General features: G+C 43.8%; 1 protein-coding gene across 3 annotated transcripts in view; it reads left to right on the top strand.

Annotated features, from left to right (window-relative positions):
* Mtmr14 (myotubularin related protein 14) overlaps positions 1-23,864 on the top strand; it is a 46,674-nt gene that overhangs the window by 1,492 nt on the left and 21,318 nt on the right. For 2 of the 3 annotated variants that reach the window (XM_047534690.1, XM_047534688.1), the window contains exons 2-9: positions 22-170; positions 7,725-7,833; positions 14,236-14,311; positions 14,659-14,719; positions 16,631-16,753; positions 18,049-18,122; positions 23,085-23,155; positions 23,726-23,800. In XM_047534690.1, the coding sequence (XP_047390646.1) occupies positions 22-170; positions 7,725-7,833; positions 14,236-14,311; positions 14,659-14,719; positions 16,631-16,753; positions 18,049-18,122; positions 23,085-23,155; positions 23,726-23,800 (738 nt within the window). The remainder of the gene's footprint in view (positions 1-21; positions 171-7,724; positions 7,834-14,235; positions 14,312-14,658; positions 14,720-16,630; positions 16,754-18,048; positions 18,123-23,084; positions 23,156-23,725; positions 23,801-23,864) is intronic. The other variant, XM_047534689.1, reaches the window with a different exon arrangement.

The following is a 23,864-nucleotide window of genomic DNA, read 5'->3' as shown; positions in this document are numbered from 1 at the left end:
TAAGTCTCTTCCTCTGTGCAGGTTGAGCGCATTGAGAAGAGATGTCTGGAGCTGTTTGGCCGAGACTACTGTTTCAGCGTGATTCCAAATGTGAATGGGGATATCTGTGGCCACTACCCCCGGCACATCGTGTTCCTGGAGTATGAGAGTTCTGAGAAGGAGAAAGACACGTGAGCATCATGTGACCATACTATGCTTGTTGCGGAGGTCCTGGAAACTCATCCCCAGGGTCAGGGAGTTGTAGCTGGGCAAGCAGACATGTTTTCTTGCCATGTTAGGAGTAACTGGCAAGTTATTCTTGGCTAGCGAAGAATAACTTTAGGGTTCAATAAATTAAGTTAGCAAGGTGGTATAGCTTTTAATGAGGGATTGGAAGTCATGACCCTGAATTTCTCTCACTCCTTCCCTAGAGCTCATTGTCCTGAGACATGATATCACACTTCACCTCTCTGAACAACCTTGGTGTCATTTTTTTTTTTCTTCTTTTTTTCTTTTCTTTTCCAAGTGTATGGGTGGGTGGTATGCTGTGTTAAGACAGACTTGAGAGTGTTTGCTGTGTGTAGCCCCTAAGAACCTCAGGTTTTTTTTTTTTTTTTTTTTTCGGTACTGGGGATTGAACTCAGGGCCTTGTGCTTGCGAGACAAGCACTCTACCAGCTGAGCTATCTCCCCAGCCCAGAACCTCAGGTTTTGAGCAAGAATAGTTGAGTTTATATCCTGGCTGCCCCATTTGCTGGCTACATAACTAAACCTAGGCAAGTTATTTAACTTCTTTGTCCTCAGTTTTCTCATCAATAATTCCCTGCCTCATCTTAATTAGGACTTGTAAGGACTAATTAAAATTCTAGAAAAGTTGCTAGTGCAGTCCCTAGTGATAAATGGTGCTAATACAAGCCTGACATGTTTGTTGTAAGAATTAGAAATCAGAGTTACCATTGAGACCCTACCAAGGCTTGAGTGTTTTTTGTGGGGAAACAATTCATAGGAGAGGAAACATAAAGAGCCTGGTGCAGGAGGTAGCCTATAGGCAGTCAGTAAATGGTCACAGTTTCTTGACACAAATAACTAATGACAGCATTGAAGTTCCAGTTTTGTTCTTGAGGTTCTTCATCTAGCCTCCCTGCTTGCTATTGATCTTAAGAGAATCCCTGGAGCTGCTGACTACCATTTCTGTATGGACAAAGTGTCCATACAGAGTGCTACAGCAGAATCATGGTGTACAATGCAACTGGTCCTCTCTAAATCAAAATATGGTCATCTGTTTGCCTGCAAACTTAGGAGAAGTATAGAATCTTAGGCCCCAGGGCCACTGAACCAGAATCATAACGTAACAAGCTGTCCAAGTGATTCAAATGCACATTAAGTCTTGAGAAGTGCTTCTGTAAGCCAGCCAGGGAGAATGGTGAATCTGTCTTGTGTGTGTCTGGGAAAACCTTATGGGTTTATAGGGGAGTCTTTGCTGCCATTGGAAAAATGACTAGGGTTTCCTTGAAGTCCCTTAGGGACCAGATTATATAGGGTCTTGATCATCAGACCAAGAGCATGGACTTATGGATCATGTGTGGGTATTAATGGTTTTGTAGCAGTGTCCCCTGAGTACACATTAAGAGTACAGATTCTAACTGGGTGTAGAGGCACACACCTGTAATCCCATTGACTTGAGAGGCTAAGGTAGGAGAATCACAAGTTTGAAACCAGTCTGGAGAACTTAGTGAGACCCTACCTCAAAATAAAAAGAACTGGGGTTGTCACTCACTGGTAGAGTGCCCCTGGGTTCAATTCCTAGTACTGTCAAAAAAAAAAAAAAAAAAAAGATTACAGACTCTAGGACCACTCCTGGATCTTCTGAATCAGAATTTCCAGAAGTTACCTTCTCAGAACTCCCTAGGTATCTTATATGTTGTAGCCTGAGTACTGCTGGACCACAGGGAACCAGAAAAGGCTTATAAGCGGAGGAACAGCCTGCTCAGAGTTGTTTAAGAACTAAGCCTTAGTTTCCTCATCCTTACAGTGGGGATTTCTCTAAGAGTGCCTGACTCATGAGGTCCTGCCGGGGTTCCTAAAAAAATGAATATATTAGGGCCTCTTTATGAAGATTATAGAAAGTATAGTCACCATCCTCTCTAGGAATCTACAACCTAAAGAACTGGGCTTTGTTAAGGCCCCTTATTTATTTTATTTTTTTATATATATATTTTTTGTTGTAGATAGACATAACACCTTTATTTTTTTTTTTTTATATGGTGCTGAAGATCTAACATGCAAGGCAAGCACTCTACCACTGAGCTACAACCCCAGCCCAAGGCCCCTTATTTATGATTCTTATCTGTTCCTAACTCCTTCCAGAGTTAGGTAAACTTACCTTCTATGATCCTTGAGGCTGCAATTTCTCAACAAGGACTTTTGCCTCGCCCTTCCTTTTTTTTCCACTCCCATCAGGGCTGGCTGGCTGTTTACCTCTATCCTGATGGCATTCTGTTATTAAGCCCAGCTCTCCGCCCTGGGGATCTTGGTATAATGCAGAATCTGATTTCAGTACATCTGAGGTGGGGACTTTCTGGCAAACTCCCAGGTGATATCAAACCACCCTTTAATAACAATAGGTAGAAGAACTTGGTCTTGGTCACCTCAGAAATGCTTTTCCTGGAAGGAAACAAATTCAATGCTGATTCAATCTAACTCTTAAAAGAGAGGGAACCGGGCTGGGGATATAGCTCAGTTGGTAAAGTGCTTGCCTTGCATGCACAAAGCACTGGGTTTTAATCCCCAGTATCACCAAAAAAAAAAAAAGAGAGAGAGAGAGAGAGAGAGGGAAACTAGGACTGGGGTTGTGGCTCCGTGGTAGAGCACTTACCTACCTGTATGAGGCACTGGGTTTGATTCTCAGCACCGTATATAAATAAATAAATAAAATAAAAAGGTCCATCAACATCTAAAAAAAACATTTAAAAAAAGAGAGGGAAACTAATATTTGTTGACTGGCTACTTGGTTGGTAGATGTTAGGGTCTCATACATTAGGCTGCATCCCCCAGGAAGACAGTATTGCCCCATTCTGCATAGAAAGTTGAAGCCTGGAGAGGCAACTTGCCCCTGCTTAAGATTATTGAGGTGGTAAGTGGAATGGGGTTTAAAACTGGGGTTCCTGACTCTGCTCTGCCTTTTTCTTTCATCCTCACCTTGCCTAGCAGGGCCACTATATAGCATCCTTCACTCTAGAGGAGTTAGTGGAGTTTGATTTACTTTTCACTCCTTGGAAGGCCTCAGAGAGGTATTGAGGTGATTTTTGAGTGGTGATGCCTATTTGTTGGAGAGGAATAAATAAAATTTTTTCCTTCTTTACATTTTTCTAAATTTTTTTTTCTTATTAGTTGTAGATGGACACAATACCTTCATCTTACGTATTTATTTTATGTGGTGCTGAGGATCAACCCTAGTGCCTCACACATGCGAGGCAAGCCCCCTACATTTGGTTTTGATATTACTATGATACTAGCTAGACTGAGTTAAAAATGATAGAACTGGATTCAGGAAGTGGTTTGGTCTTCATAGTGACCCTCCTGCACTCTCTTCATTGTCTAGGAATAGAAGCCTGGTTCAGGGTCTCTGGACAGCCAACATGTGATTGTCAGCAAGTGTTCATCGAGCTGCTACTGTGTAGTAGGCTCCAAGAATCCTGCTAGAGACTAGATAGATGAAGTCCTTACCCTTAGGTCTGGGGATAACAGAGACAAATAAGCAGTAATAGTATAATAAGAGCCACAGTTAGGGGAAGTACAGACGAGGGTCTAGGCTATGGTGGCTAAAACCCTGGGCTCAATGACCACCTACTATGGTTTGGAAGTCACTTGTCCTGCTTACCTGTTCTATGGCCTTGAGCCAGTGATTTCATCTCAGTAACATGCTTCATCTGTAAATGGGGCTAATGACAAATGAAATAATGTGGGTATAGGCCACACTTTGTGCCTTATATCTATTAAAGTAGCAGTAACATTTGTTTCAGAAAGTTTGGGACATGTAGAAGGAAAAATCAACATAGTTTAGGAAGTGTGTTGTGTGAAGGTTTGCCATTGGAAGTTAAGTGACAACAACATTTTCTTCTTTACTTAAAACAGTTTTATTTGTGTGTAAATGATGCTCAAGAAATATAAAATCCAGCTGGGCATGGTAGTGCATACTGTATTACCAGCGACTCAGTAGGCTAAGGCAAGAGGATTGCAAGTTCAAGGACAGCCTCAGCAACTTGGCGAGACCTGTCTCAAAATAAAAAGGCCAGGGACGGGGGTGTTCTGGTGGTTAAACACCCCTGAGTTCGATTCCCGGTGCAAAAAAAAAAAAAGAAAAAAAAAAGATAAATATCAAAAGAAACCTCACTACTTGGTAACATCTTGCCAGAAATTTCAGTGCATATATTGCAGACCTAAATATTTAAGTCTACATTTATTCATTCACATGAGTATCATGTGCCAGATACAACTTGCTGCTTAGCACTGCCATAAAAACTCCTAAAGACAAGAGTTAATAAAAATAAAAGCAGGAATTAGTGCGAGAACAAAACTGCACTGGTTCTTTGAGTGGGGGATCCAGGCAAATAAACTCTTAGCTAGTCTAAGAAGAAAAGATGTGTCTGTACATTTAAAGACAGCTCAAAGCCCTTGAGAGGGAAACAGGCATATTTTCCACCTGGAATCAAGGAGAGTTTGCTGAGTGAGTAATAAGGAGAATGAAATGCAGTTTTAAGACATTTAGGATTCAGAGGGAGTTACTTGTATGAGTGAACTGAGAGGCAGCTGGAACATGTAGAGCTGACCAGATGGAGAAAAGGTTCTGGAGCACCCTGTGGGTGGGAAGAGGGCTGCTAGGTGCAGGGCTGTACTTGTTCTGTTGGATGGTCTTAGAGTCAGAGTTTAATGAGACAATTGTCTTAGACTGAGGTGCCTTTTTATTTCGTAGGTACACTGAGTTAAGGGAGGACAGCAACATTCAGGTGCCCTGGACTGACTGGCAGCTCTGTGCCACCCTGCAGGCACTTTGTAAAGGCACCCCAGCATCTGCAGGTTGACCATTCCTCCTTTCTTCAACAACAACAACAAAAAATGAGCTGGGCATGGTTGTGCACACCTGTAATCTCAGAGGCTCTGGAGGCTAAGATGGGAGGATAGCCGAGTTCAAAGCCAGCCTCAGCAATGGCAAGGCACTAAGCAACTCAGTGAGACCCTGTCTCTAAATAAAATACAAAATAGGGCTGGGGATGTGGCTCAGTGGTTGAGGGCCCCTGAGTTCAATCCCTGGTACCCCGCCCCACAAAAAAAAGAAAAAAAAAATTTAGTAAACAAAAATTGTATCTTAAATTGGACCTCACAGAAAAATACACCATGGGAAACCCAAGTCTTTTTTTTTTTTTAATATTTTTTTAGATGTTGACATACCTTTATTTCTGTTCATTTATTTATATGTGGTGCCAAGAATCGAACCCAGTGCCTCACACATGCTAGGCAAGGGCTCTACCACTGAGCCACAACCCCAGCCCCCTAAGTCTTCTTAGGCCCCCCTGTCTCTTCCAAAATCACTGAAACCGTTTTTATAAGTTGTTTTTTTTTTTTTGTACCAGTGATTGAACCCAGGGACACTTAACTACTGAGCCACATTCCTAGCCCGTTTTATTTTTTATTTTAAGATAGGAGCTCACTAAGTTGTTTAGGGCCTTGCTAAGTTGCTAACAGTGTCCTCAAACTTAAAATCCTCCTGCTTCAACCTCCCAAACTACCATACTCACAAAGTCATTTAAACTATTAATCCTGGTTTTACTTTTTCTGAACTTAATTTCAGACCCTGCCACTTGTTAGTTGTTATATTACCAAGTCACAGGAATAAAAATAAATACATTTTTACTTAGAATTTAGCAATGTTGGGGCTGCAATTGTGGCTCAGTGGTAGAGCGCTTGCCTAGCATGCACGAGGCACTGGGTTCGATCCTCAGCATCACATAAACATAAATAAAGATATTGTGTCCATCTACAACTAAAAAAAAAAAAAAAATTAAAAAAGAATTTAACAAAGTTTTTGAAACTCTATTAACCCCAACAGAATCCAGATTCATGTAATAAAGGAACCACAGATATGGGAGTTGCTGACTAAATTCTCCTAAAACAGTTATCTTGGTGCATGTGTCCATGAGGATCCCTAGAAGGCTTGGAATGTGAAAGGAATTAAAGCCCTTCTAGGGCTCAGCCTGAAAAGTATTTTTTTTTTTTCCTGCAGTACTAGAGATTGAACCCAAGGGTATTCTACACCTGAACCACATTCCCAGCCCTCTTTGTTTTATTTAGAGACAATAGCTAGCTAAGTTGCCCAGGCTGGCCTCAAACTTGAGATACTCTTGCCTCAGCTCCCCGAGTTGCTAGGATTAGAGTACGTGCCACCACATGTCTAAGCTCACCTCTTTTAAGGCAGGAACCTGAGCCCCTTTCTTCCCTTCTTTGCGTGTACTTGGACAACTGGCAAAGCTTCCCTCTCTAACTTTCCTGCTTCTTTTCTCTGTCACTGCTAGAAATTCTGACTAACTGGTCAAAGACCTCTGCTGCAGGTTGGTACTGGACATAGGCCCTTATTTTAGCAAAGTGTGATATTGGGTGTGACTTGCTGGGGCCCATTTCTGAACCTGAATCTTTCACATTCTAGGAGCTTCCTTACAGAACCTGGTGTATTGACGACATCTCTAGTGCCATAGGTAGCTTCTCTTTTGCCTTCTTTGCCCCAGCATTTCCTACCCATTTGACTCCTTGGACAGTTAAAGATGGTTGGAATGTCTTATAACCATGTAGATCACGAATTGTCATCTCACCACACTCCCTAAAAGATCACAAAAATGACCTTGTGGTTTCCAGAGTGTCTCTAGGTACCAACTCTTACCCGGAAAGTGAAATAGTAGACACCCTAGACATAGTCAACTGTCAATTTCCTATGTGTATTTCTGTCTTTTACATATTACGTCTTCAGTTTTTTTTTTTTTAATTAAAGTTCTGAAATCAGGGTAACTTTGATTTTAATACCTATCATTAGTACTTTTTCTCTCCCTAAAAAACTTAATATATTGAACTGGGGCTGGGGCTCAGTGGCAGAGCACTTGCCTAGCATGTATGAGGCACTGGGTTTGATCCTTAGTATCGAATACAAAAATAAGCAAGTAAAATAAAGGCATGCTGTCCATCTACAACTGCAAAAATAAAAAAAAAAAATTAAAAATCAAACAGTATATCAATTATCTAAAATTTAAGAATTAATAGCATTTATTAACTCTCCAGTGAGTATGTATATAGACTTTTTTTTTTTTTTTTTTAAAGGCACCAGGGATTGAACTTAGGGGTCCTCAACTATTGAACCACAACCCCTGCCCTGTTTTGTATTTTTATTTAGAGACAGGGTCTCACTGAGTTATTTAGTGCCACACTATTGCTGAGGTTGGCTTTGAACTTGCTAGCCTTCTGCCTCAGCGTCCTGAACCACTGTTTTTTTTTTTTTTTTTTTTTTTTTTTTTTTTTGCGGTACTGGGGATCGAACTCAGGGCCTTGTGCTTGCGAGGTGAGCACTCTACCAGCTAAGCTGTCTCCCCAGCCCCGTCCTGAACCACTGGGATTACAGGCAGGTGTCGCTATATATAGACCTTTTGCCCATGGCAAAGTGCCCACGTGGAAGCCAGTCTGATCTGCCTCTTGCCTTCGCATTAGGTTTCAGAGCACCGTACAAGTGAGCAAGCTCCAAGACCTCATCAACCGAAGCAAGATGGCCAGGTGCAGAGGACGGTTCGTCTGCCCAGTAATCTTGTTCAAAGGCAAGGTAAGGCCCACCCCATGGCCCCATGCTCTGAGAACCTCTTCTGGGTAACTGGCTTACTGTAAAATGTAGAGTCTTTGTGTTCTCCGCTAATTAAGGGTGGGATGGTTACTGCACCTGGTGCTGTCAGAAGCAGGCCAGAGAAACAGATCAATTCTGATTCAAGGACGATTTCAAGTAGGGAAGGAATCTTTTTTTTTTTTTTTTTTTTTTTTTAATGGCTGAATAATAACTTCATTGTACTGATATGCTATATTTTGTTTATCCATTTATTGGTAGAATTTTGGGTCGTTCCCTTCTTTTTTTTTTTTTAATTGTAAACAAATGGGATACATATGTTGTTTCTGATTGTACATGGAGTAACAGCATACCATTTGCGTAATCATACATTTACATAGGGTAATGATGTTTGATTCATTCTGTTATTTTTCCCTTCCCCCTACCACTCTTTTCCCTCTATACAGTCCCTCCTTTAGGGAAGGAATCTTTACAGCCCCACCCTGTGTTCTGCCCTTTTGGCTGTTTGGAAAATTAAAGAAAGTTGGAGTGTTCTATAGCCATGTAGACCATGAACCTTCATCTTCTCTTGCTCCCTAAAAGATCAGATTGTAGCTCTGGCACTTACTGCTTATGCAGAGCCTCAGTTCACTCTACTAGTAAGTGAGGATAATAATCATACAAGCATCAAAGGTTTACAGAGTAGATTAAATCAAATGAGATCAGACTTCAAGTTTTTTCATTCCTTCAATCATGCAGTTAACAAAGTGTATGTTGCATGTGTGCTGTGTGCCAGGCACTATTTCAGGCCTTGAGATGTGTCAGCTTGTAATGTAGACAAAATCCTAACTCTCTTGGAGCTTATGTTCTAGTGGCTACTATTAAGTTGACTCCCTAATGTGGTCTCATTTTTGGTACCAGGGGTTGAATCCAGGGGCGCTTAACCACTGAAACATATCCCCAGCTCTTTTTATTATTTTTCTTTTTTTTTTTTTTTTTTTTGTGTGGTACTGGTGATCGAACTCAGGGCCTTGTGCTTGTGAGGCAAGCACTCTACCAGCTGAGCTATCTCCCCAGCCCTTATTTTTCTTTTTTAATTTGAGGCAGGGTCTCACTAAGTTGCTGAGGCTGACTTTGAACTTGCAATTCTCCTTTTCAACCTCTTGAGTTGTTGGGATTATAGGTGTGTACAAGGAATATCCAAATGAATGAAGGTTCAGAATGGTTAAGTAACTTCCCCACATTTACTTTACACAACACAAGAGCTGGTATTTGAACCTGTTTTCAGTACCATTCTAAAAATAAGGTCATTTGGTGTGGTGTAAGGGGAACTCAACAAAGAGAGCAGCATGGTGTAGACTGGTTGACCAGTGACCTCCAAAGAGTCGTGTGGCTTGAGAGTATTGGAGGACAAGCCGACTGACGAAGGGGTCAGAGGGTGTCCCAAGCAGGTGATACAGTGCTGGAGAAAGCATGGGGGTGCAAAGGAAAGATGGACAGAAGGCCTTCATGACTAGAGAAGAGGGTACATGTCCAAGCAGAGGGACGGAATGAGTGAGGCCAAATGCTGCCAGGGTGTTTGTTTCTCCAGGAGAACTGTTGTGATAGTTGAGCAGGGAAATACAGAATGCAAGTCACATTTGGGGGAAATTAGTCCAGGAGGAGTGAACTCAAGGGCAGAGCCTAGAGGAGAGCAGCGGTGCAACCTGTGCAGCAGATCTCTGAGTGCCACACTCTGTCCAGGAGCACACAGCCTGCAGCTGTAGTTACCCAGCCTGATTGACCTGGACGGTGGGGAGTAGAGTATGTGTTGGCCCAGTCCTGAGGCACCTTTCTTTCTTTTGTGTAGTAGAAGAGCAGATGAAAAATGGAGGTAAAGAAGAAGTCTCTGTTAAAAACTTTTTTGGGCAAATGCATTTTTGGCAAAAGTATATGTGGAAGCTAAGTCTCAGAAAATGATCTTCATATAGCTGTTTGTTGCCACTTTAGAAAGTTTTTATGTTTAGAAGTTACTGGGTCTTCAGTTTACCAGTCACTGCTCTGTGGATCACAGTGCTTGTCACTAGAAGTAGGAAATACTTGAACCAGTGTTTGCTCCACAGAAGATCCATGTAACGATAAGCTTGTGAAAAGCATTCCTTCAAATAAGAGAAATAACTGTATGATCAAGCCAGCTTAACCTCCAACATCCAGATTTATAAAATGCATTGGTGGGCTGGGGATGTGGTTTGGCAGTAGTGCACTTACCTAGCATGCACAAAGCCCTGGGTTTGATCCCCAGTACCACTAAATGGATGAATGAATAAATTTTTAAAAATGCATTGATGTTTATATATTGACAGAGTTTAGACTCTAAGAAGTCCCCCAGTAAAGGTACCCATGTGGCTTTGTCCATTTTGGAATTCCTTTTTGTTCTGTAGATCATGTGACAGAAACTTTGCTGAATGCATTTAGGAAATGCCATGCTAAACATTTCCAGATTCTTGAGGTTTAGTCTAGAAGGGGAGCTGTCTGGCAGATGGCTAGCCTGTAGATCTCAGGTGGGCTGTGAGGAAAGAGCCCTGGGCTAACAGATCGCAAAGGGATGGCAGTGAGTTTCTTCCAGGGAGTTTGCTGTGCAGGATAAGCCTGAGGAGCTTTTGGTGTTCCTAGGTGTTCACAGGGGCTTTGCAGTTTTAGTTCCGCTTTCTTCTCCCTTTGCACTTTCTCATCCCGGCAGTGTGTTGCCATTTTTCTCTTCACTTTGCTTTTCTTAGCTCCCACCAAGTCAGTCGGTGCCTACTCATGTAACACCTGTGTACATGTGCTTTGTTTTGATTATGTGGTGAAACATCTATTTGTTATAATTCCTTTGGGCCAAGGCCTTGATTCCCTGTAGTTCACTGGCACCTAGCAGACTGTCTGGCATGTAGATGCATGCTTGGCAGGAAGATGTGACTCTGAATCAAATAGTAGTGGTCCTTCAGTTAGATTCTGGAGAGACAGATGAACGAAATGGTCCTTGGGACTGATGAAGTGGGGAAGGCGTTTGGAGGGAAATTAGAAAGGTTGGGAGCATGGCTGCTACTATGAGCTGTGGACCTGGTCCTCACATGAGTGGTTCACAGCGGCACTTGTAACTTGTGCAAGGGTGGCAGCATAATGACCAACATTACTTCAAATTAATGTGAAAGCAATGTAAAAGGGTTTTTTGTTTGTTTGGTTAGTTGGTTAAAAAGAAACTTTATGACTGAGCATAGTGACACAGACTTGCAATCCCAGCTATGGGAGGATCACAATTTCAAAGCCAACCTCAGCAACTTAGGTAGGCCCTAAACAACTTAGTGAGACACTGTCTCAAAATAATAAAGGGCTGGTTATGTGGCTCAATGGTTGATTGCTCCTGGGTTCAATCCTTGGTACTGAAAAAAGAAACGAAACTTTCTGGGGCTGGGGATGTAGGTCAGTGGTAGGGAACCCCTATGTTCAAATCCCAAAAACTGGGACAATTCTTTCTTTCTTTTTGTTTTCTCCCATAAAAGAGGTAGGACAAAGGTCATTCACTTTTTATTTATTTTATTACTGTTTTTATGTGCTGGGGACCGAACTCAGGACCTCATGTGTGCTAAGCACATGATTTACCACTGAGCTATATCCCAGCCCAGTGACTTTTATTCTGTGTGCCAAAGTTGTTTATTAGATTGACAGATCCAGTTGAATGCTATTACACACACAGAATTAGAGGCCATTCCTAATTAGGTAACTGAAGAGCATTCACAGTTTGTCTTGCTAAGGTGCAGAAATGATGGATCATGATTTAGAGTTGTTAGGCTTTGGAACAGACATTGAGAGTTGGACTCTGCCATGGTAGAGTAGACCTGCCACATATCCACTTGGGACCTTTCTGAAGAGTTTGGTACTCACTTGGGAACTTAGCCAACTCACTGATTCTTATCTGTCTGACTCTGAGTGCATCCTGTTGGACCAGTCTAACTGACTGGACTTCCAAAAAGACGAGGCTAACAGAAGGGGTTTGGGAGGAGAAAGGGGAGCAGGAAGATCTGAGTGCTCAACAACCAAAGAAATGGTGTGTAACTGCTCTGAAAAGATTTGACAGATAAATGCAATGGAAAATGAAGCAGGTCCCAGCAGCTGAGATGAGTGTGGAGCGTAAGCATGACATGTGCCAGTTGGATGACTGCCACCCTCCTGTCACCCTGCTCTTAAGGATCAGAATTCACCTCTGTGGGAGTCTTGGGGGTCCTCTACCTGAGAACTGGCCCTCTCTACTGAAGCTCTCTACTTTGGTTCTCCAAATTACTTGGCTGAGAGCTGGGCTGGGTCCTTTGATGGATGTTGCTCTGGAAATGTAGGTAAACTGTGGTATGTATAGTTTTTTTCTGGAGACAATTGATAGTTTTCATATCTGTTTTTTTTTTTTTTTTTTTTTTTTTTTTTTAATACTAAGGATTAAACCTGGGGCAGGGGGTACCATTGCCACGTCCCAGTCCTTTTTATTTTTTATTTTGAGGCAGGGTCTTGCTAAGTTGCCTAGGCTGCCTTGAACTTACAATCCTCCTGCCTCAGCCTCTTGTCACTAGGTTTATAAGCATATGCCCTTCTGCCCAGTAGTTTTCATCAGATTTAAAAAGTGGTTTTAGATCCAGAAAAAGTTAGGTGACCCTCACCAGGGTGTGAGGCCCCTCACTTAGGCCCATCTCTAGACCTTCTCCATTGGCTTCCAGGCCAACCTCCCCATGAGGAGGGATTGACAGGTAAGTGCATGCTCAGTGAGAAGATGCTGCTCTGGAAGAAGCAGTAGTGGTCCCAGGCTATGATGTGGAGAGACAGAACAACAAGACAGTCTCTGGAGCTGGAGTAGTGGGGAAGGCAAATATGTAAACAGGTCAAAGCTCCCAACCTGTCCCAGGTTGGATGCAGCTGCTTTCTATTGCCTGCTCCCACCCCTGGGGAGACCAGAAGGTGACAGTAGTTCCCACACACATCCCTTTCCTGTAGCAGCAAACTCTTTCCTCCCCTTATCTTACAGGAAGAGAAGGAGAAGTCTTCAGACAGTATTTTGACCATTTGTAATCTTCTCTTTTTGTTGTGATTGTTTGTGTTTTGCTCAGTACTGTAGGTCAAACCATGTTCCCTAACCCACAGCATTTTGTAATCTTCCAGAGACCCACTTTATATCTCAGATTGTGTGACTTCTGCTCTTTCCTCATAACTTCCCCACTCTCTCGTATTCTGGGGCTGTGTTCTCCCAGCCTTTAGCCAACCTACAGATTCCTCATCTCCAGAAACCTACTCCCATTCCCCCCAACTCAACTGGATCTTATCAGATGCAATTTATTTGAAGGCATGGACTTACAATTAGATACTAAAGTACATGTGGTTCCGTGGTTTCTGGAATTTAACTCTTAAGTGATCTCTTCAGTGATAAGAAAAAAGCTAAAGAATAAGCACAATCATAGCCACTACAATTCCTTTTTTCTTTTTTGTGCTATTGGAGATTGAACCCAGGGGTTCTCTACCACTAAGCTGCATCCCCAACCCTTTATTTTGTATTTTGAGACAGTACCTCATTAAGTTACCAAGGAGCCTTTAACTTGCATCCTCCTGCCTCAGCCTCAGTCACTGGGATTACAGGCATGTGCTACTGCACCCAGCAATAATTCCTTTTTTTAAAAGTTGCAAAAAAGTATAGCTGAGTGGCAAGAGTGCTTGGGTAGCATGCATGAGTCCCTTGGTTCTCTCCAGAATGCCATAAAAACAAACAAAAAAGCCACCGAATATTTTCACCTTAAGTATCCTCCTGTGCTATGTTCCCTCATGCTAAAAAGTTCCAAGCAATAAGCACACAGACTTTGGAGGTAGCTGATTTTGGATCAAGGAGCAACTTACCCTTCATTTTACAATCTTTTTCATCCCTTAACCTCCTGTGCCTCTTTCTCTTTTCCTCATTGGTGAAGTAATAGAGATGCCTGCTACCAGCCACACCTTCCTCATGGGCTGGTTGTACGAGTTCGCATGAATCTTTCAGTACTATGTGTACTATACCCAGTAAATCTGGAGATGTAAAGTGGGCCTCTGGAAAATCATAGAGTACTGTGGGCTAGGTAATGTGGTTCATTGGTAGAGTGCTTGCCTAGCACGTGCCCAGGTTCAGAGCAGCCACCAAATGTCCATTACTGTTGATAACATCTGTTACTTCAGATTTGAGGGGAGCCTCTGAGCAAGGCTGTGGATTAAGTCCCAGGCATCCTTGAGACTGGCTATAGTAGCCTTGATGCTGATAGAAACTTTGGGGAACACACCTTGACCCATTTTGCCCACCTAGAAGAATCAGAGCCCAGGCCTTCACTTCAGCTGAGCACACTTCAGAAAATCAGCTGACTCTGAACACGCTGTTTTGTCTCCCAGCACATTTGCAGGTCAGCCACGCTGGCTGGATGGGGGGAGCTGTACGGACGCTCTGGCTACAACTATTTTTTCTCAGGTGAGTTTTGAGCAGCTTCCTCTGGGACTAAGAATGAGAATCTAGTCCTAGAAACTGGCCACCATGGCCACAGTGGTGTAAGTAGAAGTTGTGAGTGAGCTGGGTGGAAACCAGGGCATTCCTTTCTTCAGGGATTAGGAGACAGCAGGAATGCTCTTGAGAGGTAAAGCACACTGTGGGGACACATGGGGCACATGGTGCTGGGAGAGAGATGTGAGGACTGTTCCTGGGGTGTAGACAGGTGGCTCAGCCAGGCTTAGCACTGTGGGAAGGAGGCTGATCAGGAAGCCCCTGTGTGGAGCCTGGTTCCACCTGCCTCATTGCTGACAAACTGCTTTCTCTGGCAGGGGGTGCAGATGATGCCTGGGCAGATGTGGAGGACGTCACAGAAGAGGATTGTGCTCTTCGGTCAGTGCTGGGTGGCTGTGGGCATGGGCTTGGTTGGAAATGGGGTGTCTGGCCAGTGGCAGTCATGCTTGTACTGACAGTGTGTTGTCATCCCTGGTCCATGTGAGTGGATTGCTTTTTCCTCTCTTCTACCAAGTCCATACCTTGAAATAGTGCTGGTGAAGTCTTGTTTAGTAGCTTCATCCCAAAGCTGACTAGTGAACGCCTGAGCAGTCTACAGCCAGAATAAAGGAACATTAGGATCTCAGAGAGGTCACACCCCTGGGGTTTTTGGTACTGCAGGTCTGAGGTAGGCCCCAGACTTCTGTATTTGTTGTTGTTGTTTTTACTAGGCATTTAACCCAGGGATCCTTTACACTGAGCCACATCCCCAGCCCTTTTATTTATTTATTTTTATTTTTTTAATATGCAGTGCTGAGACTCGAACCCAGTCCCTTGCATGTGCTAGGCAAGGTCTCTGCCACTGAACCACAACTCCAGCCCCAAAAGTCAGCCCCTTTATTTTTTATTTATTTTTTGTGGTGCTGGGAATTGAACCCAGGGCCTTAGTGCTTCAGAAGCAAGCACTCTACCAACTGAGCTATATCCCTAGCACCCCCAGCCCTTTTAATATTTTATTTCAAGACAGGGTTTCACTAAGTTGCTCAGGGCCTCACTAATTGCTGAGGCTAACCTCTAACTTGAGATTCTTCTACCTCAACCTCCTGAGTTGTTGGGATTAAGGTGTGAGCCACTATGCCCAGCTACCCTGGGTTTTAAAGCCCCACAGTGATTTCATTGTGCAGTTAGGGTGCCAGCTACCAACCTGTCAGGTGTTGCACAACACAGGGCGGGGGCAACAGTCCCCACAAAACACACCTGTGGCCCAGCCTGGAAGACGCATGTAGTGACTAGAAGTCCCACAATTGCATGATTGTTGCCTTGAAAAGGTGCTTGATACAAATCAGTGTTTGGAGCCCACTTAAAGGGAGGAAGGGGTTCTTTGTGTCCCCTTTTCAAATTTTTTTAAAAATAGCACTGTATTTTAGAAAATCACCTTTGCATGGTTGGCACCATGTGGCAAGTCTTTAACTAGTGTCAAGCATCTCTGGAATGCACCCCAACACTCCAGTAAGGTCAGCTGCCCAAATCATGGATTGGTACAGGAAAAGGCATCTTGCTGCACTCCAGTTTTGCCCATTAGCTCTGAAAGCAGTGACTTTGGCTTGTGCACAAGAATGTTTAGCTCTTACCCCTAAGATCAGGTGACCTCTGCCTCAGCCAGGTCATCGGCAGCATGCATGTTGGTGAAGAGACCGTTAGGGCCACAAAGTAGTGGACATTTAGAAATAAATGTGATGATGACTGTTTACTCTTTATACTTCAGTCTGTATGTGCATGGCTGATCAAAAGGTAGCCTGGGGATTAGAAAAATGTTATCTTTCTGCTTGCTTCATAGGTCTGCTAAGTAGAGGGATTCACTTGCTAGTATTTCACAATCACTTGATAAAATAGCTCTAAAAAGTCTCTCTCCAAGAATTTCAATCTGTTACATTATGAGCAAGGCATGTGGCTAAAAATGGTCCTAAATGGGGGAGAGGGAGGGGCTGGAGGAAGATCAACTCTAATGGAAGCTCAAAGACTCTATCAGCCACCGGCTCACTTTTCTTTAGATCTGAGATTATCTTGAGTCTCCTGGCTTAATGTCAAGCAGTGCCAGAAAGCCCTTTCCCGTTCTGGCTGCAAATTGCTCCTCTTCGAAATGTGTCCCAGAGATGGGGGTAATCTTTTAAAAAGTCACCTTCCCTTGAACCCTCTCCTTGGCCTCTGGAGAAGAGGAACCCAAGTTCTTGCCAGTGACCCTCAAACTGAATGAGCCCCCCATCCTAAACAACATCCTAAGTAACTTTTCCCTCTGGCTTTTTGTTTCAGAAGTGGGGACACACACCTTTTTGATAAGGTCAGAGGCTATGACATAAGGTTACTTCGGTACTTGTCAGTCAAGTACATCTGTGACCTGATGGTGGAAAACAAGAAGGTGAAGTTTGGCATGAAGTAAGTATGAGCATCTACCTCAAAGTGGGTGGAAGTGATGTGTTCACGACTTAACAGGGCTGGTCGTAGTATGTAGAAGGTGTTGCCTGCTGCCCTCGTGCCTAGGCTGCTCTGTGCAGCATCTCACTCTGCCTTCAAACAGCCCTGTGAGGCAGGCACCCATGTCTCTCTTTTGTATAGACAAGAAACTGAAGCACAGAGAGACTAGGTAAATTGCTCAAGGTCGTGTTTTTGACTGAGGGAGCCAGTGACTAAGGGAGTCATGAATCTGTAACTAGTGCTTACTCCCTCCTTCCATTAGACCCTTTTATTTTTTATTTTTTTCTCTTTGGCTCTAAATTATATGCCATTCTTGGTATATTAGAATCTCTTTTAAATGAACCCAGAATTTAGTGTGTACCAAAGTTTTGCTTTGGTGACTACTTTTACAGAAAAATACATGTGGGTCAGGTGTGGTGGTGCGTACTTATAATCCCAGCAACTCAGGAAGCTGAGGCAGGAGGATTGCAAATTCAAAACCAGCCTCAGCAACTTAGTGAGGCCCAGGGCAATAAATAAAAAGAACTGGGGATGTGGCTCAGTGGTAAAGTGCCCCTGGGTTCCGTCCCCAGCAGCAGAAAAGTAAAATACACTAACTCTTTATGTATAGAGGCAAAACATTTAAAAATGGAACCTGGGTTAAAATAATGAAATTTATGGAGTTTTCCCAAAAACTTGCTTAATGTCTCTTTAAAATATCTTTTGATTATCCTAAAAGGTTGTCTCAGGAAATAAGGGACACTGATACTCAAGTCAGAGTTCAGCTTCCTATGGACACATTGCCCTACCTGCCTCCACCCTTTGTCAGATGGTCCCAGTGCTTCTTTTCAGGTGCTGTTTTTCATCCTGTTTAGAAGTGGCCCAAGTGACTATTAGAGAAGGCAGTAGAGCAGAGGGTTCCCCAAAGGGATAGCATCCATATTTGGCTCTCGTCTCCCTCTGCCTTCTTGGGTCAGAGTGGCTATATGGCTCATGTTCATGGGACATGTATGGAAGGTGGTCCTGCGACTTCCTACTGTGATTGAAGTTTGCTGCAGTGTTGGAAGAAGAGGGAGCTCTCTCGCTGGAGATGTTGGAGTCAGGGCAGGGAAGTTCAGCTTCATTGTTCAAAGTAAGCACGTCTGAGGGGAATGATTCTTAATTCTGAAGAACAGTTTTTTAGCAGAAGGTTTGTTTTAGGTTGTTAAAATACTCATTTGGGGAAAGGTGTGTGTTTGTGTGTTGTGACCATAACACATTGTGTCCCTGTCTTGTAGTGTAACCTCTTCTGAGAAGGTGGACAAAGCCCAGCGCTATGCCGACTTCACTCTCCTCTCCATCCCGTATCCAGGTAGGGAGCTCTTTTCTAGCTAAGAGACAGTTTTCCCAGGCCTCAGGACCCTCAGGCCACAAGGAAGCCTTCTGTTCTTAGATACATTGGTACCCTGGGAACTTTCCAGGGGGAGCTTGTATTAGCCAGAATGGATTTTGTCACCCATTTCCAGGCACTAACACTTACTCTATGATGGTGTCCTGGAAGGGGCTTTCCCCATGGGGTCCAGGGCTCAAGTCCTGGCAGTGGTGCCCAGTAGCCACAATCTTGAGCAAGTTACTTCACCTCTCTGAGCCTCAAGTTTTCTCAAATGATAGTTGAAACTTGGAAAGGTTTAGCTCAGGGGTTTGTTAGGAAGATTAAATCATGTGTATCCAAGTGTTCTGTGCACATAAAGTACTATTGAGCACAAAGTGATTACTTAGTATCATCAGCAGCTGTTCATGCAACTCAGGCAAAGCTGTTCTGGTGGTACAAGACCCCAGTGACTATATGGTAGCCTTCTCATGCTGCAAAGCATTCTGGTGTCAACAAAGCTGCATGCATCTCTGGAACCCAGAGTGCATGCTTCTCTGGGGCCAGGGCTGCATTCTGTGTATTGGAGATAAAAGCCAAATTGGAGCACTGCAACTCTCTGGACAATCATGCCAGTTCAGCAAAGGAGGCCGAGGAGCCGAACATCAGTGCAAGACAACCCAGAGCAGAGTATACTTCCTCCTTGAAACCTCTCTCCTGTTTCTCAGCACTGGCATCTGCCTTCAATCTTGGCTTAGACCCTCTCTCTTCAATCTTAGAGCCACAGCAAGGCCAGGCTGGTGACAACCGCATTAAGAACTATAGGTTCATGTACAACCTGGTAGGAGAGAGCATCCTCATCCAGTGCAAGTGGTGGTATTCAGACCCCAGCCCCCATGGCCTGGCACCCTTACAGTGGCTGCACCTGGGTGTCTCATCAGTTTTCTGTGCCACTAGTTTGGTGCCCTGTCGGGCTGGGCTTTACTGCTAGCCTGGCACATGTGGTCCTTGAACAGGCCCCTAAACTCTTCTGAGCTTCAGTTTCATCCTTCTTAGCATGAGGATAATGTCACTTATTTCAGAATAAAGTGCCAGACCTGTCCTAACTGGTGCTCAGTAAATAACAGGCCTGATGAGGATTCAGTGGTAAGATGGGAAGAAGTCTCCAGAAACTTTCTCTTCCCTGAAAGTGACTTTGGCCCAGTGTAGAGTGTGGTGATGATGCAGTGAGCTTGGTGGAGCCACATTGGCAGAAGTGTCCTGCCCCAGGGGTTGTGTGCACTAGGCCCCCAGGTTTTCATACACAGCTTCCAGGAAAGCCTATTGGATGCCAAGACTGATCTAACCTCTATGAGCAAAAGAATTGTGCTGCTTGAGGATCCAAGCATGCTTTTTAAATTTTTATTTCAGGTTCAAGTAGGACTTGGTTAGAAAAAATGATTCTGCTAGAGATATAAATGCTGTTGTACCAGAATGATAGCACAGTACTGTTTCTCCTGTAGTCTGGCAACTTGTTACCACAGGCCCCAAATGTTAACAACTTTTGATGCAAGTATTTTTTTATTATTATTACCATTTTATTAGAAGTGAAAAGTTTATTTTGGGCTCTTTGTTTTCAAGGTTCAGTTTATAGCCAGGCAACTCCTTTGTACTGGATCTAAGGTGAGGCAAAACATCATGACAAAAGGGGATGGTGGAGGAAAGCTGCTCAACTCACAGCAGCCAGGAAGCAGCCAGTTATCCATCTATCTATCTATCTGTCTATCTATCTATCTATCTTTTTAATCTATCCATTTATTTACTTATTTATTTATTTTGGCAGTGCTAGGGATTGAACCCAGGGTTGCTCTACCACTGAGCTACATTCCCAGTTCTTTTTATTTTTTACTTTGAGACAGGGTCTTGCTAAGTTGCCCAACATGGCTTTAAACTTGCAATCCTCCTGCCTCAGCCTCCTGAATCACTGGGATTACAGGTGTAGGACATTGCACCTAGCCCAGTTATTTTCTTAATCATCCATCATTAGGCTATATCCCATTGATTTGGGGCTGAAGGTGTTCATGATAACAAAACCAGGGACATGTTTTATTTCATAATCCTTATGAGGCTGGGGTTGTAGCTCAGTGGTAGAACACTTGCCTAGCATGTGTGAGGCACTGGGTTCCATTCTCAGCACCACATAAAAAATGAATAAATAAATTAAAGATGTTTAAAAAAAAAGAATAAGGATTACATAAATGATGGTACTTCCATGTGGAGAATGAAACATTATATAGGTGTATAACAGTGCTCAAGATGATAAGCAGGCTACAGTCCCAGTGATATGAAGAAAAAAGTGATTACAAACAGAGCAAGTAAGATGCCAAACTGTCACAATTTGTCCGAATTGTTTTTCCCCTCTTCCCCCAATTTTTTGTACTTTATCTGATGATTGTTCCAGAGAGGGTATAACAAATCATTAAAAATAAAAAAGCCAAGCTGAGTATGGTGGTGCATGCCCATAGTCCCTGCAACTAGGGAAGCAGAGGCAGGAGAATCACAATTCGAAGCCAGCCTTAGCAACTTAGCAAGGGCCTGTCTCAAAAAAAATTTTTTTAAAAAGGACTGAGTATATATCTCAGTTGTAGAGTGCTTGCCTAGCAGATATGAGGCTCTGGGCTTAATCTCCAATACCAAAATAATAAGAAGAAAAAATATTTATTTAAAAACAAAAACAAAAACAGAACAATGACCGAGAGAGAGATGCCCATTGCACATTTGGATAAGGGGGACAGGAGAAATACTTTTATCTGAAACACCTACATTCTTGGTTCCTTACCCCCCCCCCCCATTACTTAAAAAAATTTTTTTCAAAAACCTTGCTGCAGTGGCACATACTTGTCAGCTACATGGGAAGCTGAGGCAGGAGGATTGCAGTTTAAAGACTAGCCTGGACAACTTAGCAAGATCGCATCTCAAATAAGAATTAAAAAAAAAGAAGAACCTGGGATGTTGCTAACTAATAGAGCACATGCCTAGCATATGGGAGGCCCTGGGTTCATTCCCCAGGACTGCCAAAAAAAGAAAAGAGAAGAAAAAACAAAATTAACATTATCCAAACCAAGTCATGAAATGCACTTTGATGCCATTTAAGGAGTCTCAGTTGAGCCTGTAATGACAAGGCCTAGATAGTAATTGTAACAGTCAATTCTGGCTTTGTGTAACTCATCTGGGCTAAGACTTGCCCTTGGAAATGAGAAGCATTGAGGGAGCACTTCCTTCTGGGTGCCAGAATAGATGGGGCCAAACCTTGCTGGCTGAGTTTAATTCATTTCCTTCTCAGTGAGTTACTGCTGTCACCCTGCTCTTGGTCCCTTCCCTCTGGCCTGCTGCCTGCTCTGGTAATGACCATCAGGTACTGCCCTGAGTACCAAATCTATTTTAATTTCATCAGTTTTCTCAGAAACTACTTCTACATCCTGGGCTCTTCTGAGCTCAGCCTAGGGCCTGTGGTGTTGATTTGGCAGCCAGGGTTTGGGAAAACAGAGCACTACACTGGGCCCTGAGAGATAATTGGTAACTCTTCTCAGCCTGGGCTCATAAGCTCTATCTGGTATTCTATGAGGTGCCATAGAATAGGCTGAAGTGTTACTGCTGAAAATTATTTCTTGACTCTTCAGACAGCGCAAGGCCTGGGGGATTAAAGTGCAGCAGTGTGTGCGGAATGAAAGCCACACCAACACGTGGGTGGGTCCCCAGACCTTCCTCTCCATAGCGACCCTTCCTGTTTTCCCTGAGGCACAGTAACACAGCCCAAGAGTTGCTGCAGAGGTCCTCATGAATTCTTTGGTCTGTGGCCACTTCTGCAGAATTGGGACAATTTCTTGGTTGCCTTCTGAGACTTTACCAGACTTGGCAGTATGGCCAAAGCCCCTTGAAGTTTGTGTGGGCCCTTGTTGAGGAACTGAGAGTTATTGCAAGAAGTTGCTCCCCAGTGCCTTCTCTCTCCTCATCCTTGACATGACCCGGAGCCAGCTAGTGACTTGGCTGCCCCTTAGCTGTGGTGCAGTGACTCCAGGGTAAACTGAAACTGGACAAACCTCATCTCTGGCCATGCAGCTGACTACAGTGCTAGGTGGTTTTGTGGGTTCCACAGTGGCAACATGGTGACCCTAGTGTGCTGTCATTAAAATGTCATTTGTACCAGGGTAGTGCTCACTGTTTTATATGTATTATTGCTTTACTGCCTTGACTGTTTTTCATATATGGAAACCAAGTCTTGAAAGATGTCATCCAGCTATTCATAGCTACAAACCTGGATGAAAAGCTGAGATTTGAAGCTGGAAATCTGTCAAAGCCCCGTTCTTGCCACCATTCCCATTCCCCTCTATTCTGAAGCCTCACCGTTGTGGAGTTTCTTAGGATTTTTCTAGCAAATTGCAGAAAGTACCTCTGCTTATTTAATTGGAGGTGGCAGTGTCTCTGGAGTACCTGTTAGGTTTTGGACACTGTCCACAGTCTCTCCAGTATGTCAGGACATCCCGGTCTCACTAAAACCTGTGAGGTTGGTATGTTGTCCCCATTGTAGAGATGAGGAAAACTGGGTGGGTTGCTGAACATGTGTCTCTGGGGCTTCCATTGTGAGCCAGGCTTTTGTCTTACTGGGGTTGGTGCTGCAGAGACTCGTAGGATAGAGAGACTTATAGTGAGGGAGTGTGACCATGCCCAGTGAGCATAGATGCAGAGAAAGTTCCAAAGAAGTATAGGGGCAAGGGATGTGTTGTGGAAGGACACAGGGACTTGCTCCTGGCTCTTGCCTGCCCGCTCCTGCTTTCATTGTTAACAGCTTTGACCTCACCAGAGCCACCAGTGTGAAGAAGTGTGTGAGCTGCTGGCCCTTCAGCACTCAGGGCCATGGCTTGGCCAGTGGTGTCTCAGAAGTCTTTGTGCTGGGACAGGAGATGTGATTTTGCCCTTCTTTTCCAGGCTGTGAATTTTTCAAGGAATATAAGGATCGGGATTACATGGCTGAAGGGCTCATATTTAACTGGAAGCAGGTATGAGCAACATTGTTCAACTTGCATCTTACGTTTCTTTGTAAAGGAAGACTGAGAACAGCTAGTTAGCTTTTGGGGGGAAATAACTACCTTTTTTCCTTTGTTTTCCCTGAGTCTCATTATTTCTCGTCATCTTCTCTTTGTGTATGCATGTTACATTCTCATCCGTGCTTTCCTCTCTTAATGTCTTCCTTTCTTATCAGGATAAGATAGAAGAGTTCCTCTTTCCTCCACTCTGGGTAAGGGCAGAGAGCAGGGTTCTGTTTCTTCTCCAGTCAGGAGGAGTGGGCCCAGGAAACTTGCTGGAGGCTGAGTACAGACTGATCTTGCTTATTCCAGCAGCCAGCTCTCACAACTATCTGACAGGAGCACTCCACTGAGCTGCAGAGATCTAGTCACTCTGCTTTTCAAGTTGTCAGTTCCAGAGTAGCTTGAGCATCTGGCCAGGAGAAGGCAAGCACTGTGGAGGGACAGCCTTCCTGTGGTAGCCACAGCTTCAGGGCCACCTTTCTGTCACCACAGTCTCTTGGGGAGCCAGTCCATGTCTCACAGGTGTTATTCTGTCCCTAGGACTACGTCGATGCCCCCTTGAGCATCCCTGACTTCCTGACTCACCCTTTGAACATTGACTGGAGCCTTTATCAGGTGAGGGGCCTGATTCAGCAGGCAGGATAAGGGGGTGGGGGTGGTCAGGGGACCCCTGGTGCCT

The sequence above is a fragment of the Sciurus carolinensis genome, chromosome 19 (genome assembly GCF_902686445.1).
Source record: "Sciurus carolinensis chromosome 19, mSciCar1.2, whole genome shotgun sequence".
Classification (NCBI taxonomy): domain Eukaryota; kingdom Metazoa; phylum Chordata; class Mammalia; order Rodentia; family Sciuridae; genus Sciurus; species Sciurus carolinensis.
The sequence above is the reverse complement of the archived record's forward strand: the minus strand, read 5'-3'. Positions and strand labels throughout refer to the sequence as shown.